Genomic DNA, 17,418 nt, shown 5'->3' with positions numbered 1-17,418 from the left:
TCTCTGCCTTCTGTCCTTCCGCTGAGGGCTTTTTCTTTCCCGTTGATTTCACCATACTGTGATGATTCCTTAGCTTTTTCTCTAGTACCCTGAGGACCATCCAATTAAGAAATAACAGACTCTGCTCTACACTATTTATTAAACTTTTTCATTAGGGTTAGTATTATTTGCCCCAAGGAAATCCATATTTTTAGAAAGCGAGCAATATGGCTTCTATAACTCTCGGCATTTTATGAGGGCTATAAAGGGTTGCATTCAGGGTAGCTGTTTCTCTAATATCTGTGAATTAACTAATTAGTTTAAAAACAAAAAGCCCTTATCTTGTTAGATGTTGCTTTAATTACTAAAATACATTAACTGTTTGGTTTAATTTAGCCTAACAGATGTGTAACTATATAAGCACTTCCTGATTTCAATTACTATATTTTCTTAATATGTAAAAACACTAAACAACAGAAGTTTCCAGTCCATCTCTTCCACCTGGCCATCCTAAAAAAAACGTGAAGTCTACATGACTCTTCCAAATGTACAAGTAGAGATAAGTATAAAAAAAAAAAAAGGAGCTGATGATTTGCTTATGATTTAATTTGCATGGAAAATCCTCTGAGGCCTCGAAGAATGTTTTCTCTGTATCCTATGAAGTCATTTAATAGGCAATGTACTGAACCTTTGGTTATATAAAACCGTCGGCGAATAACTGCACACTATTTTTCAGTGATGTTTGATAGCTAAATTTTGAATATCTGCAAAAGTTAATTCATTAACACTCACTCTGTAGGCAATCATGGGTAGATCCAACTTTAACAAGACTGAGTTTACAAGAAAGACAGAATTCATATTCTTTTGTAAGAGTACAATAAATGCCTTCTGTTAACACTGTCAGGTTAACCAGTGGTTCTGGAGAAGTAAAACGGAAATGATAGAAGCCTAAATCATAAAACACATCAACCCAGCAAAAAACCAGTTTTAGAAAGTCTGCCTTCTGCTTGATCCAGAAAACTACAACAAAATTAGAAGTCAGAGAAAATGAAAAGTGAAGTGGGAGAAAAAGGTTGTGATAACCTGTGTTAGATTTGTTTTTTTAAATCTTGACATTCATGTGAGTGATCTTACATAGGAAATATTGGAAGAAATATTCTCGGGAAATTTTATTCTTGGAAACATTTACTCTTTGACTAAAAAGGGGAGATACGAAGATAAATGGGGAAAAATGAAGCAGATAGTCACATGGGCATTTCCTTTTAATAGATGTACTGATTCTAATGATATGCCAAGCTCTAACTTTTTATCTGAAATGTTTTGCAGGTGCTGGAGCTAAAGAAGGATAAAGTTATGTGCACCTTGAGAGCATTCTAAACAATACTGAAATGCATAAAGTAATTAATTTTTCATTACTTACAAAAGTTGTGTTTTCCAATAATAATGTGGTGGCATTTGTTTCTATATTCAGCTTAATGACATGTCCATTCTCGCTTTTATACACCACATCTGTATCTGCAACAAAAAAGATATTAACAATTGACAAACACATTGACTAGGTAATATAATAAACTGTAGAGGAGAAAATGTACATAATAAGCAGACACTTTAGAACAATCACTGTTACCCTTTAATAACCTGAGCAAATTTTTGTGCTTGGCTCACATTAATCTTCTTTAACGATCAGGAAGCCTGGCTAAGCACATGGTCTATTGTGCGGTGAAAACAGGGTTAGTGAAAGAGGCCATACAGGTTTCTGGCTTAACAACTGAAAATTAATTAAAATATGGAAAATCTGCTGCCCATTCTGAGATGGGAACAAGAGAGGAAGAAGCGCCTATAGTTTCCAAGTCACTGTTACTGATTCATGATCCCGTTAAACTGACAACAAGGGCTGCCAGTTCACCTGGACTCCACACAATTCTCAGCTACTCCTACAGGACCACCTTCATGCAGACATTTCCCGCCTCCCGTTTTATCATCCCTCAATTCCTACCCACCCTTTCTCATTAGGTTTGGGAATTTTATCCCGGACAGTTTTATCTGGCTTATGTGACCACAGATCAAAATCTTTGACTGTTAGCATGCTACGGTATCATCTTTGCCAACTTTAGGAAAACAACTTTGTCTTCGTTTTTTTTTTTTATTTTTTGATGTCTTCATTTTACATAATTGCATGGTTTCTGGACAGTTGTTAATTGCATATATATTTTAGTTCCATTCAGCCACATTTGTCAGCAAATTAAATCATCTTAAGAATACCTCACAGATGCCTGGGTGGCTCAGTTGGTCAAGTATCTGACTTCAGCTCAGGTCATGATCTCAGGGTCCCAGGATGCAGCCCTGCATAAGGTTCCCTGTTCAGCAGGAGAGCCTGCTTCTCTCTCTCCCTGTGCCCCTCCCCAATTTATGCTCACTCTCTCTTTCTCTCAAATAAATAAAATCTTGTAAAAAAAGAAGAAGAAGAATTCCTCACACTTAAAGTATCAACATAAGGGAAAACTTCCAGAGAGGATACTCAGGAGTTAAATATAAATATATATTCATTTTCACATCATCTAACTTAGAGAAAATTATCAACAGGTTAAATATTCATAGTAGATTCAACATTCTTTTTCCTAAATGAATATAAAAGAAATATCCCAATCTTTGCTGAAAGCATGCTACCTTATTTCTACTCCCCTGAATGTGCATAGGTGGTATGTGTAAAATTTGATACTTCTTTGAGGACTGAGAGTTGGAAATCATCTAAATAATCTAATTAAATATAATTATCCTTTTCAAAATGAATAATATGGGTATAAAAGGATCTAAATATTTTCAGGCTGGATAATAACACAATGAAAGAAATATGAAGGTATTCAGTGATAGGGAGTAGCAACCGCTTTTGGGTCAAAGAGAGGTATGCCCAGCCTGAAGACAAATAAATTCAATTATTTATTAACAACAATATAAATAATGTAATGCCAATGTAATAATGCCAATGTAAAGAATTACAGTACCTGGAACACTAGGTAGTCATCAGTTTTTATCTGCTAACTTAAAAAAAAAAACACTTGCTTTATCAAAGGAGTTGATCAATATATAATATATATTACATACTACATATATGTATTATATTACACATATATGTATGTATATGTACAATTCCATACATGTAACAAACAATATATTATATATTACACATACATGTATGTGTATAAGTTTGTGTGTTAAAGGGAAGATCCCCAAATAAAAGTAGACTTGACATTTTTTTAAATGATATTATTCTTTCCAGTTTTACTCAATTTCAAACTTTTACATGATATTGCACCTTGCTAATGCTCTGCCTATTCTTAGAAGAAAGGTGATTTTTATTGATTTGACAGAGAGAGAAAGAGCAAAAGAGAGAACACAAGCAGGGGGAGCTGGGAGAGGAAGAAGTAGGCCTCTTGCTGAGCAGGGAGTCCAATGTGGGGCTTGATCCCTATCCTGAGCCGAAGGCAGACACTTAACGACTGAGCCTGGTAGGTACCCAAGAAGAAAGACAATATTAAAATGGTTTGGGTCCACTAAGATACAATTTCTCAGAACCAAATGTCTTCACTTGCCTAATAGTGAACAAGTACTGCATGGTGGGTTATGAAGATTTTATGGAAATATCTGACACGTCACAAAAACCAAGATTTTCTGAATTGTTCTCTAGTTATTTCAATATTACAAAAAGCTATCCCTAGAAATTATATGAAAAGAAGTGATCGATACTATCGAAAATTGTTTGTTTTTCCTTTTTTCATTCCTGTGTGTCATTTAAGAAGACTGGGCATCTAATATGACTCTCCTGTTAAAGTTAAGGATGGCACAGGAAGCCAGTAGTTCTTGAGCTCAATGGGGACAATGACACGTTGGATCAGGAAAAACAAAAGGTGTTTTAAGAAAGGAGAAAAAGAGACAAGGAAAGAATTTCAGGTTACCATCTGAAGCAGACTGTTTGGACAGAAAGATAGGCCTATGTGATATTTAAAATAAGGCCTTGTATTACCTTCTGAACTTTCATCAGCTATAAATAAACTGGGTTCTACTATCATTAATTTTACCTGTTGTCTATTCTAGTGATGTAGAATCAATAACAACTCTACATAAACAATAAATATTTACTTCGATTTCTATCCCTTTCCTCTCCTTTCTTTTCTATCCTGCATTTATGATCATAGCTCAACAGCAACACTGGTCACCTGTGTTATTCATTTGGTTTTGCTAAATAATTCTGGTCTTCTGTCTTCCTGCTTTCAATTAATGCTCCTTGAACAGAGAGTCCAACCTCAATCAACACTTCTGTTATTTTTCTTGATATTCTCAATTCTGGACCACGTCGTGATATTGATGGAAACTGCCATCATTGATTAGAAAGAAGAGCCAAAGAGCATGTCTTAACAAGTCATCCTTATAATATTTTCACTATAAATTAAGATATAAAGGGCTTTCCCCCTTCTACTGCACAGTGAAAATAAATAAAGCTAAAGGCCATCAATGAGTGGTTCTTTGCCTAGAGGACAAGCATGGTGCAAAATTCTAACCAGGGATGGGGTGGGCACCTGGCTGGCTCAGTCAGAGGGTTAAAGCCTCTGACTTTAACTCAGGTCACGATCTCAGGGTCCTGAGATGGAGCCCTGCATTGGGTTCTCTGCTCAGCAGGGAGCCTGCCTCCCCCCCCCCCACCTGCCTGCCTCTCTGCCACCTTGTGATCCCTATCTGTCAAAAAAATAAATAAACTCTAAAAAAAAAAAAATTCTAAACAGGGATGAAGTCTGTGAGCTTAGGGAAGATGACCTCAGAGAGCAACTGTAGTATGAATCATGGTTCATCTTCAATGGAAGGGATGGTAACCTTTGGCCCCCCAGTCTCACAGCAAGAGAAAATCCTAAGTCAGTGAGGATTGTATCAGATGTAGAAAAAGGAAAACTATTTTTTTTCCCCTTAGAACCAAAGTAAAAGGAAGTGAAGCTTGTTTGAGAAGATAAAAACTAAATTTAATATTTTAAAAGAACATTTTGCTGAATAATTATTTAGACTTGGAAAAATCTATTCAGATTTGATACTTATAAGTACCTTTAGATCTGCACACTTTCAAATTTTCCTATTAGACTATGTTGAATTAGAAGGAGAAACTTTTTTCAAATCAAGTGTAATTCCCTAGTTTAAAATTTAATACAGATTTCTGCTTGAATTATTTTAAAAGCATCTAATATCTGCCTTTATTAATTCTGTTTAATTTTTTTTCCTGGTCTTTAAAATGTGGTCTTCTGGGTCTCATATTTATCTTACTTTACTGTTTGATTTATACTCACTAGTGGAAACTCCCATTTCGATACTCCTGTTATTACATTAATAAATTGCTTTCTGGAACTACACTTCAAAATTGCCATGTCATATTTTGCTTAATATTAGGTAATGAAATATGAGTGAACAACAGCAATGAGTAAAGTGCATTAACACAGGAAGATTAAGGTAGGTGTTACTTGAAATATTCTTAAAATACAGTATTATGCATGTCTACACAGTGCTTTGATTAAATAATCTTTCTTCCTTTTCAGCTCATGGGAAGTTAAGAGTCAATTATCCCGAACACATATTTGATTCAGTCAGTTTTTTAAAATGAGAAGGTGTGACAAGAATCACCATCTAGCCTCTCAACCCTGAGCTCTGAGATATATTTTTAGCGTCTGTCTCTCTAGATGATCATTATTACTGTCATTTCTGTCTATCCCCTTTTCCTTAATGTGTCTAAAGAAAGGAAAAACACAGAAGTGTATTTTAGGTTAAGATCATTCAGGTAAATGTAACCCTTTATTTTCTATCTCTATACAAAGCAGGTAGTAAAGAACTGCACAGAACAGTTCAGTTTTGGCTAATGAAATTGAGAACGAAGGCCTCTATATCCACCCCATATGTCCAGGACCAAGAACATAGATGATTATTTTGAGTTACTACACGTTCTTGCCCACGAAAATAAGTGTAAAAGTATCCAAACAATTTTTTTCAGGAACTAAATGAAAACTAATTTATCTGAATAAGAAGCTCTTGAAACGGAGCAAATTTCTTAATTATCAAACACCTGTTGACTTAATACTAACTTCAAGATGCTTGTGTCTCTGTCCACCAATCCTAAGCTACTACCTCATGAAATATGCCCAACTCTAAGCTGGTTCTCACATTAAAAGACCTGTCTTAACCACTCAGGCCCAGATTCCCTAGTCCTACACTTATGTCCCCACATCCAACCAACCAGAACCAAAAGGTAATAAACTCAGCTCTGGTTAATAGGTTATACTTAAGGTTAACTAACAGCAGGCAAAATTCACCTTCCATGCACATCAGTGTAATTGATGAAGTTTTAGAATGTAAGTGAGGTTCTGTGGGGTGAGGTCCAGAGCCGATGACCAAGAAAGAATTCTTGAGACATCTTTGGTGCAAAATGGTGGTTTATTAAATCACAGGGACAGGACCTGTGGGCAGGAAGAGCTGTTGTCCCAGGGTTGTGATGGGTGGCAAGTATGTACCATGGAGTTGGGGGGAGGTAAGGAAAAGGGAGGTTTCAATAGAACTTTCATATGCTAAAGAGGACCTACAAAGATACCAGATACCAGAGGCCTTGCCATTGCCAAGGTCTTTTTGCCCTCTAGCAAGGTATTAACATTAAGATGGGTGGGAGATTCCTAAAGAAAGTCACAGATGTCCCACCCAGGAATGGGGGTGGGGGAAGGTTGGAGGGTATCAGCTTTTGCTTTGTCCTCAGCCAGCCTTCTGTTCCCACATCATAATGGTACTTTGTTTTCCTGCTGATACTATGATTGATAATCTAAGTATGCATTTAATTTTGACATGATAATTTGGTTTGAATACTTCCAAAACAAAATCTATCATCTATCTATAAAGAGAGTTTTCAAGGATTGGCAAAAAAAGCATGGCAAATCAATTATTTGGGAGATATTAATTCAACTATGGCCTTTATTTTTTTTTAATCTGTTTTTTATATCTAAAATAAAAACTCCATAGCATCCAATATATTTTTAATTCCCAAACAATAAACTGAAAAAAAAAAAAAGTAAAAACAGTTAAATAAAATAACAAAGTGATTATCACAGGAAAAAACCTTAAGTGCTTTTTGAAAGAATTCATTAAATATCAAGTTAAGATTTAATCACTAGTGAACTATAACAAGGGCAAGTCTGGAATAGTGAGCTAATCATCTTTGAAACACAGCAGGCTCCTCATTCACCTCTGCTGAAACACTGCTCACAACTATGCAAAACTAACCCTACATTTTAAAGAGCCCCAAGCTCTGCGTATTTACCTGTGAAAAGCAAGGACATCAGAAATGGCATTATTGTCCTGTCTACCTCAAAATATCACCCTATACATCTTTTTTCTCCAGACTTCTAGAATGAGGCAATCTTTCTCCTTTACAAAGCAAAAAGCTGTTTTGTAGCCAAATTGCTATGCTCTGAACTCTTAAATTTCGTTTCTGGTTTGATTTCTGGTACATCTTGCCAGTTACTTGTGCTTTTCAGAGTCTATATATTTATTTTCTGTATTAATAATAATAATATAATGAGATGCTGATGCTGATGGTAATACCTCCATTCAGGTCTTTTGGTCTCCCCCAGGTTTTTTGTTTCCTTTCAGAGTAAGCCTCAGTAAACCTTCTACCCAAGATTTCCATGCCCTTCTGTGTGTCTTAATGCTCTTCACCATATTGATGAGGGAGCAGGAGGCTGCCTGAGGACAGAACAAAAGCTGGCACCTTGCACCCCCCCCCACCTGCTCCCCTCCTTAATATGTGTAGCATTCCTCAGGCACCCCTGACTGCCATAAAATGATAAATAGTTAAATTGCAGAGATCACAATCCTGCAGAACAGGAATCTCCCTTGCTCTACAGATGTCCTAGAGATCTAAACAGGGAGGTTACCTTATCAATGGCACAAATTTCTAGAGGCAAATAACTCTCAGTTCCTGAAGCCCTAATGTCTCCCTCCCCACCATAAACTGGAGGAGGCTGAGGTAGAAGGGAATGTAAATGATAGCAGAATTGTAATACCCCACCAAGAACCTCCCAACTATTTTGATGTTAATGGCTGACCTAAAGATGACATTGATCAAGCCACAAGGGCAAGGCCTCCTCATGGCACCTTGTAGGCCCTTTTTAACATATGAAAACTCCATTGAAACCTCCCTTCCCCTCGCCTTCCCCCAGCCGCAAGGTATATAACCTGCCATCCCTCCCATCCAGGGGCAGCAGGCTCTTCCTGCTTCATCAATATCACCCTGCCATGGAGCTGCTGTCCTGACTCTGGAAAATTGAAAACTTCCAACCTTTACCACTGACCTGCAGCAGCCAAGTCCAATGAGCTCTTCCTCCAAGCTCACTCCCTACCTTGCTAGATTAGCCGTTGTGTGATAACGGTGATGAACACAAGGATTTCAAAATCGCCTTTCATGACTCTAAACCATTGCTTTGTTCTAGAATTACTTCCTCAAAAATGTCTGTACATTTTAACCTGTTCCTTGCCTACCGGAGACATCCTTCCAAGCTCAACTCTGAGCTTTATTTACTTCCTTTTTAATTGCTATTGTCGGAGTCATCCTTTCTACTCATACCTTCCTGATGAAGTTTGAGAACCTAGGTGAGGTTCCTGGGCTGAGATCTGTTGTCTTTTGGCAAGCCATTAACATCAAGATAGTTGGGAGATGCCTGGTGGAATGTCACAATCCTGCTATCAAGCATCTTTGTTAGTGAGAGTAAGGTATAGAAGAAACTTAACCTTATTTACATTTCCTTCTACCTCAGCCTTCTTCAGTTTTATGGAGGGGAGAAGGGTGTTAGGGCTTGAGGAACTGAGTTATTTGCCTCTGGAAATTGTGCTGTTGTTAAGATAGCTTCTTTGTTGTAAATCTCTAGGACATTTGTAAACCAAGGGAGACTCCTGTTTTGCAGGATTGTGATCTCTGCATATTAACTTTTTGTTTCTCATTTATTGCAGTCAGGGGTGCCTGAGGACTGTCACATATATTACCGAGGGGAGGGGAGCAGGTGGAGAGGGGGTGCAAGGTGCCATCTTTTGCTTTGTTCTCAGTCAACCTCCTGCTCCCTCATCACCTTCCTATATTGATTCTTAAAACTTTTAACTCAAGTTCTGACCCCACTAGATGCTAGTTTTGTATTTTCAGTTCTATGCTAGATCATACAGATGTCTTGCAGGTATGTAAAAGTCAGTAGGCTAAAACTACTCTCCTTATATGCATGGCTATACCCTCCCTAAAAATCCATAATATATTATCTCTTCACCTCCTATATTAATATTGTTCTTTACATTTCACTTGGAAAATTGTTGTAGTTCTCTACATGCTCTGTAAGCCTCCAGTTTATTCCAATCACACAGCTTAACACATTCTAAACAACAAAGTGTTTTTGTCATATGTACCAGAAAGACTCAGAAAGACTCACGGCTTGCTACTAATAAAGTGTAAAATGAAAGACTGACACTCAGGTTGCTCACTACCTTTCGACATATATTCCCACGGTCATTATCACCTGATGCCCTATAAAATCGTCCAGATTACCTATTAGTTACAATGGTTCACATTTACAATCACTCTTACTCTATTTTGTTTATGATACCCACTATGCAGTTCCTGCCCCAATTCTATGTCTTTTTCCAAGCACCGTTAAGTACCCAACACTTCTAAGGTCCTCACTCAATCTCTTTTCTGAACTTGTATGTTAGTCATTTAATATTTAATCATACACTTCATTAAAAAATTACTATCTATTTTTATTTAGTTTCGGTATGTTGTGTTGGGTCTTCAAGTACTTTATAAACCCAAGGAAAGGCCTATTTCATTTTGAGACCTGGAACTATTCCCACCCACACATCTTACTATGTATATTAACATGAGTTTACCATTCAACTGTCTGCACTAATATGACTCTAATATTTCAGGAAATTCTTGCCAGGAAGATGAGGTTGTAAATAACTTCATCTCCCCAACTCCCCTACAGAACTTTCTGATCACCCACTTACTTGAAAAATAGACTATTCAATTAGTGCCCACTAAAGTAAATATCTTTCTCACAACAATACATACCTCCATCAAATGAATGTTACTATCTCCCAAATTCTCACCTCCTCGAATTCATCCGTCTTAAACTCTTAACACAAACTCACCCAGTTCCAACTGACACTGCTAATTAGAGACCTGTCAAACTAGATACCCAAAACATCATACACATTCTCCTTGGTCCCTTCCTTTCCATATGCTGATTACGCTCTGTCAAGACCTTCATCTTCTAGACCATTGTGAGCAACAGCCTCAGTTGTTACTTTGATGTATTTCTTGGGAGGGTTGGGGGTGGAACCAGCATTCAGCTGTTTGAAACTTCTATATTCTATAATATGTATATGTATAATATGTATAGTATATATCCCCCTGAAGGATCCCAAGAAATATTTTTTTCTCTGCCACAAGATTAAATCTTTTAACTTTCACATTCCTCCTTTTTTCCATTGTTACAACTTTATTTAGGAATATATCTAGCACCACTGACAAAGACGCCCTCCTTGACCAAAATTCAGTCGGACTCCTCAGAATGCTCTTCTTGCCTAGTCCTTAAGCTTGGCCTGCCTTTAGCATGAATCCTGCTTAGTTAGGTTGGTTAGAATACCCCTACCATTGATGTCTGATCAAATTCCTCACCCCCCAGCTGTGACATCTAAGTACTTGGCCTTGCATTTAATGAGAATCCTGTCAGGCCAGTATAGGAAGAATCCCCTACCCTCAGTATGTCCTCTCAGTAATTTTCCCCTCCTGCCACCTCTGCTCTTTGGTGATAAATCTCCAGTTTCTTGTGGTATTCAGAGTTCAATTCAGTCTCTCCCCTGTCGCCATAGTCTCAACTCTATTATAACAGTCATAAATAAAGTCCTCTTTACTATTTTAACAAGTGTCAGAATAATTTTTCTTTAAACACTACTTTGGAAATCTAAATTTAGGTAACCTACTTTAATAATATTCTGGTATTAAATTTAAGTTATATATTATGTATTGTAAATTAATATAAATTATTAATATTAACAATAATTTAATTTATAATGTATATCAAATTTTATATAATAATATATACATATCAATAAACTATGTATATACAGTTGATAAGTGAACAAGGGTTTGAACTGGGCAGGTCCACTTATTTCCAGATGTTTTTCAATAAATACGGTAAAGTACCATAAACATTTCCTCTTACGATATTCTTAAAAACATTTTGTTTTCTTTAGCTTACTTTATTTTAAGAATACAGCATATATTGGGGTGTCTGGGTGATCAGTGGGTTAAAGCCTCTGCCTTCGGCTCAGGTCATAATCCCAGGGTCCTAGGATCGAGCCCCCATTGGGTTCTCTGCTCAGCAGGGAGCCTGCTTCCTCCTCTCTCTCTCTCTGCCTGCTTTTCTGCCTACTTGTGATCTCTGTCTGTCAAATAAATGAAATCTTTACAAAAATAAAAAGAATACAGTATATAATGCATATAAAATACAAAAGAAGTGTCAATTAACTATGTTATTACATCTTTCAGTCAATTCAAGGCTACTAGGATTTAAGTTTTTAGAGAGTCAAATGTTATATACACATTTTTGACTATGGAGGGTCAGCACATCTAACCTATAGGTTGTTCAAGGAGATATACACACATACACACACACACACACACACACACACACACAGAATTAGTTTAGTATGCTACAGCAGTGGTCCACAAACTCTTGCTGTGGTTGGGGGTTAAACCCAGGCCCTCCAAATTTGGCCCAAAACCACATTTAGGTATTTATTCATTTATCTTTGTCTATGGATGCTTTCATACTGTAACTGTAGATGGGAAAAGCTGCAACAGACCCAATGGTTCACAAAGCCTGAAATATTTACTCTCTGGTCCCTTAAAGATAAAATTTGCTGACCTCTAGACTATTAATTGTTTGCCTTATTCATAGGACATACTTTTTATTTCCTGTATTTATAAAAGTTAATTTAGATATTGATCATTGCAATGTCACTAGAAGAACATTCTTTGGATCCTCCAAATATCTACATATTCTAAAGAGTTTTGTTTTATTTTTTTTTTCCAACTTGGCATTCGACATATACTTGGCTTAAAATGGTTTGAATTCTTTGTAAATAGGATTAAGTTAGGTGTGCAAAATAAATGCATTTTCCTAAGTAACCAGAATAAAGGTCATCTTCATTTAAAAGTCTTAATAATTGTAAGTAGTCATCATTAATTCATATGGAAGTGCCAATCCAATGAATGGCACTTCCTGTAATAAAGAGCCCTTTCCAGACTCAATAATGGAGCAATTGAAGGCCACTCAGCTAAATGATGTCTTTCTGATTTGTAGCTAAAATGTGAATAGCAACAATTTTCTGATGATCATTTCATTCTTTAGATTATTTGCAAAAAAAAAAAAAAATCACACAAGAGGAAAATAGAACACCCCTCTCTAGAATTTCAAATATTTCTTGTCACCAGAAGGTTTGTTTGCATAACAGTAGCGTAAGTACCAAGTTGTAACTGGTTCTCAACTTTCTTCAGTTAAAACCTATAGGAGTCTACCAAAAGCCTTCTTAACTTCAGACTCCTTTAATCAATGATCTGCTTGAGTGGTCCAGTCTACTGAAGCCAGAAGGCAAAAGAAAGACATACCCAGATTCAAACCTTCTCTTCACTGAGTATCTCATGTAAAATGAACATAAAAGTTGATGTGCTCCATGATAGTAAAGGTCTAAAATTCTACTGCAGTTGATGTGGGAAACAAAAGCAGAAGAGAAGTTATTAAATTTTCGAACTACCTACAGCCCACTGACAAGTCCTTGAAATGGGCAGAGTGACATTCCTGTAGGTACTCAGCTGTCTTGATGTTAATACCTGGCTAAGGTCAAAAGGCAATCTTAGCCCAATCCCAGAATCCTGTAAGGCTACTTTCACATATAAAAATTACTTCAGAAATTTCCTTTATCTGTAACCCTCCAAGATACATGTTGGGAATTATCTATCCTCCACGTGTAAGGTCCCTGATATATATCCGAAGGGTCTCATGACTCAGGTTTTATTAGAGGGTAATAAATGACCTTTTCCCAGTAACAGCTAGCCCCTTCAATGTCCTGGAAACCTTGTTTCCAAAATTCCTTAGAGATTTACGCTATTCATAACTCCCTCCCAACTTGGAAGTACATAATGACCCAGATGCAGCTCTTCTGCCCACAAGTCCTTTCCCTGCCCTTTAATAAGACCACATTTTTGCACCAATAATGTCTCCAGAATTCTTTCTTGGCCATCATCTTTGAACCCTAATGTCTTTCCTACATCACAAAGACACTTGAAGAGAACAGAGCTTATTTCAAAGTAATCTCTAAACTGTAAAATACAGAGAAAAAACATGCGGTTAAGCAAATCTATAAAGCAATTCTCTGTACTTTGTTTTTGTTTGAGTCAGTCACTGTATGCCAACATTTTTTCTCATTCTGAAGATTAAACTAGGGTGATCTCAGCCTCCAACTGTACCTTTGGAGGATGGGCAGGTAGCCACCAATCCGGAAAAAAGTAAGTTTTCTTTTTTCAGGGTTCTATTCCTGTAAGACACCCCTCTGTATATCAAAATACCATCTGGCCTTCACCACCGCTGTCTTGGTGATTTGTCTGTTGCCCTGAGGAATAAACTCTTTTTGTCATTGATGTAAGGGCCTCATGTTTTACACACACATTAATTTGCAAGTAGGGCAAAACCTCAGATTCTTGTTCTCACTCAAAAGCTCTCCTCCCTCAATTCTAAACACCCCCCAATCTTCTCTCAAGGTTTTAATTTTAATTTCTACATCTAATAAAATAGCTTCAAACTGCACAGTGAAATTTTATTAATGTAGTCATAAATCAAATAATCTTTCATCAAACTTATAAATTAAAAACTCAAAATTAACTTTAATTTTACACATCCAATTTGTGCTTTCATACTGTGACAGTGACTGCCATTTAACGCTCTAAATTACACTATGTATATACGTATCTGTGCAGACTTCACCACACAGCACTTAGCTATTTTGAATCCCCTTTGGATGCTTTCTAGCCAGTCCATGCGCTTAAGTCCATTTCTGTTAATTACTGACATTTTCCCAATCACAAACATGTTTACTCCCTAATCTTTGATAAGGTTATGACCTGCTTCTCAAGATGTAATGCTCTGCCATGGTTCTTTCAGTTGAATGGACATACGAATTCATTATTTTTGCCTATTTCGTGCCAGTTCATCTTAGACGGCTTTTGTTATCCCATGGAAATGTTTTTCTAGTCATATTTAACATCAGCACATTCAAGATGACAAAAGAAAAAGACTTAAGGTGATTTCACTTATACGGGGAACCTAGAAAACAAAACAAATGAATAAACAAATAAACAAAAAGCAGAATTAGACCTGTAAATGCACAGAACAAACCAGTGGTTGCCAGTGGGGAGACGTTTGGGGGATGGGCAAAATGGGTAAAGGGACAGGGAGGTACAGGTTTCCAGTTACGAAATGGTTAAGCCACAGGAATAAAGGTACAGTATAAGCAACACAGCCAATGATGTTGGAATAGTGTTGGATGGTGGCAGATAGTAGCTACCGGTGTGGTGAGCATAGCATAAGGTGTAGAGAAGTTGAATCACTATGTTGCACACCTGAAACTAACGTAACATTGTAGGTCAACTGTGCTCAAATTTTTTTTAAAAAAAAAAAGGAAAGTAAAAGGCATGAGGTCAAAGACAGTAACTTTCTGCATCTTTCTGATTGTGCAGTAATATATATGCATCACTGAAAATTTGTAGAATGCAAACATATCAGGGAAAAATAACTGGGAAAATGTTAATGCATTTCTTTATAAAACATGCAGTTGAGATCTCAATGTGTATCACAGTTTGCGTCCTTTTTCTCTTGAAATTGAAGATTAGGCATTATACCCCACTATTAAAAACTCCCCGTTAGCTACTTCAAATACCTAACACTTTTCAGCCCAAATGATACTTTAAAAAGACAAATAAATTGAAACATGATAATTGGTAATAAAGAAGAGGCAAAGTGGCAATATTTAGAAGGTAGAAAAAAGGAAATGTAGATAAGGTAGCCCTGAACAGTTTCATAAAAGAGCTCTGAGGAATTTTGTTGTCTGGCACACTAATTCACACATCTGAACAACAGACGCTATGACTCTTCAAATCCATAATGGCATACCTTTATCAATTTCTGCATTTTTCAATTAAATCTCTGAGACTAAAATTGATCACTGCTCTTCAAGAAGAATATAATTGAAACATAAGGTAAGACTTCATTAAATAGAAAATTGACTTAGTTGAAAAAGATAGAAGTATTGCATCGATTTAAACAAAAACAACACTGAAAGAAGTGACAAAAGAAATAATTAAAAACTCACATACTGAAAGACAACCACAACCTAGAACTGAATAACAGAAATGTTAAATATATTAAAATGCATATGACAATTAGCAACATCAGAAAAACTATAATTAGCCCTGTGGCTAAATTTACTGGAAATGAGGCAGTAACTTTGGGCAGCAGGTTTCTGTTTTTGAGTTTGGATGAAATCACTTCTCAAGCATTTTTAGGCCTTTTTTTTTCTTTTCCTTTAACAGTGTTGAAATTCATGAGAAAAACTCAGTTGATTAAAGAAAGATGCTCATTAAGTCCACGTTGTAAAATGGCTTTAATCATGTTTTGTCATACACCAAGGATGTAACTTACCCAACTCTAAACAGCTGTTATACAAATTGATATTCTCAGGAGAAAACTGATCAGATAAGAATACCCAGATAAGGGGCACCTGGGTGGCTCAGTGGTTAAAGCCTCTGCCTTCGGCTCAGGTCAGGATCCCAGGGTCCTGGGATCGAGCCCCGCATCGGGCTCTCTGCTCAGCAGGGAGCCTGCTTCCCCCTCTCTCTTTCTGCCCGCCTCTCTGCCTCCTTGAGATCTCTGTCTGTCAAATAAAATCTTAAAAAAAAAAAAAAAGAATACTCAGATAAGTCACTGTTATTATTTTCTATTTCAGGTTAGGAGGTGGGAGACAAGTAAAGGACTATTTTTTTTTTAAGATTTTATTTATTTATTTGACAGAGATCACAAGTAGGCAGAAAGGCAGTCAGAGAGGGGGGTGGGAAGCAGGCTAAATCCCATGTCCACTCATGCCAAAGGTTGAGTGTTGACTTTTAAGAAAAAAAAATTTTTGTGGATGTCAGAAAAGGGTCAAGTTTGGCAAAGTGATATGGATAACAGATCTATTACACACTATATATTGTTGTAAATGACTGATTTCACATATGACGGATGTTGTTTCAAACAAAAACAATGCTTCTCCAAACCTACCATAAATTGGTGTTTTATTATATAGGAAAGTGAAGCAGAATTGATTGTGAGAGTGAGTGAGATGAGGTCAGGGGAGGTATTTGGCAGCAGCAGAACGGGTCGTAATAACTGTCAAAATTCTGAGAAAAAATTCAAGTTTGCTTGGGATCCCGCCATGTTCCCAAATCATGCTTCTCCTAGAGGAAAATGATTTTGCCTGAAATCATAGGACGTTTGTGGCTCACTGGGGAAGCTTTCCAGGAGGAATGTGTGCTTTTGCCAGGATGTATAGTTAGAGATTTTGTTCTGCTGAGAAGAGGGGAATCGTGCTGGCAGCAGATCAGTCTGAGACTGCTGAGGGGATACAGAGACGCACATCCTGGAAGAATTACAAATTTCCCTCAAAGTTTCAAGTCTCCTGTTGAGTTGTTAAGAGTTATCAGATTTGCCAAGGAACAGACTGAATTTACAAATGAGTCCTGCCAATAAGGATAAACTCTAAACATACACTTTAAATTGAATCACTTAGTGTTACAACACCAACACAGTATGTATTTTATTACCGTGTTTATTTCCCTCAAACCACCCACACCAAACTCTCTTATTATGAACCAAACTCCCTTACTAAACATCATAGACAAGTTCAAAGTCCATCCCCCACCATGAATCTTTTCCAATCAATGTGATTTTTATATATATATATATGTCTATAAACCTGTGTATATATGTATGTATGTATGTATAAAACATATATACATATATAAACCCAAACATGTTTGTATGTACATGTATGTACAAATACCACACATGGGTATATTTTGTATAAGTAAAAATATATATATTCAATACATTAGTCTTTCAGATATAGATTACCTAATTACTTTATCAGTAATTTTTATAAATTGTTTCTATAAAAGAATCTCTAAAATAAATAAATAATTGGCTCCAAACTATTTTGAAGAGCTAGGAGGAACCAAGGAGGTCATTTTGCCCAATCCTTTCATTTTATCAATGAAAAATGAAAGCC

General features: G+C 36.6%; 1 protein-coding gene across 3 annotated transcripts in view; it reads right to left on the bottom strand.

Annotated features, from left to right (window-relative positions):
* DPP10 (dipeptidyl peptidase like 10) overlaps positions 1 to 17,418 on the bottom strand; it is a 1,389,594-nt gene that overhangs the window by 350,047 nt on the left and 1,022,129 nt on the right. For all 3 annotated transcript variants that reach the window (XM_044242601.1, XM_044242600.1, XM_044242602.1), the window contains exon 4: positions 1,400 to 1,494. In XM_044242601.1, the coding sequence (XP_044098536.1) occupies positions 1,400 to 1,494 (95 nt within the window). The remainder of the gene's footprint in view (positions 1 to 1,399; positions 1,495 to 17,418) is intronic.

Source organism: Neovison vison, chromosome 3 (assembly GCF_020171115.1).
Source record: "Neovison vison isolate M4711 chromosome 3, ASM_NN_V1, whole genome shotgun sequence".
Lineage (NCBI taxonomy): Eukaryota > Metazoa > Chordata > Mammalia > Carnivora > Mustelidae > Neogale > Neogale vison.
Note: the sequence above shows the minus strand (reverse complement) of the source record. Positions and strands in the feature narration are given on the sequence as shown.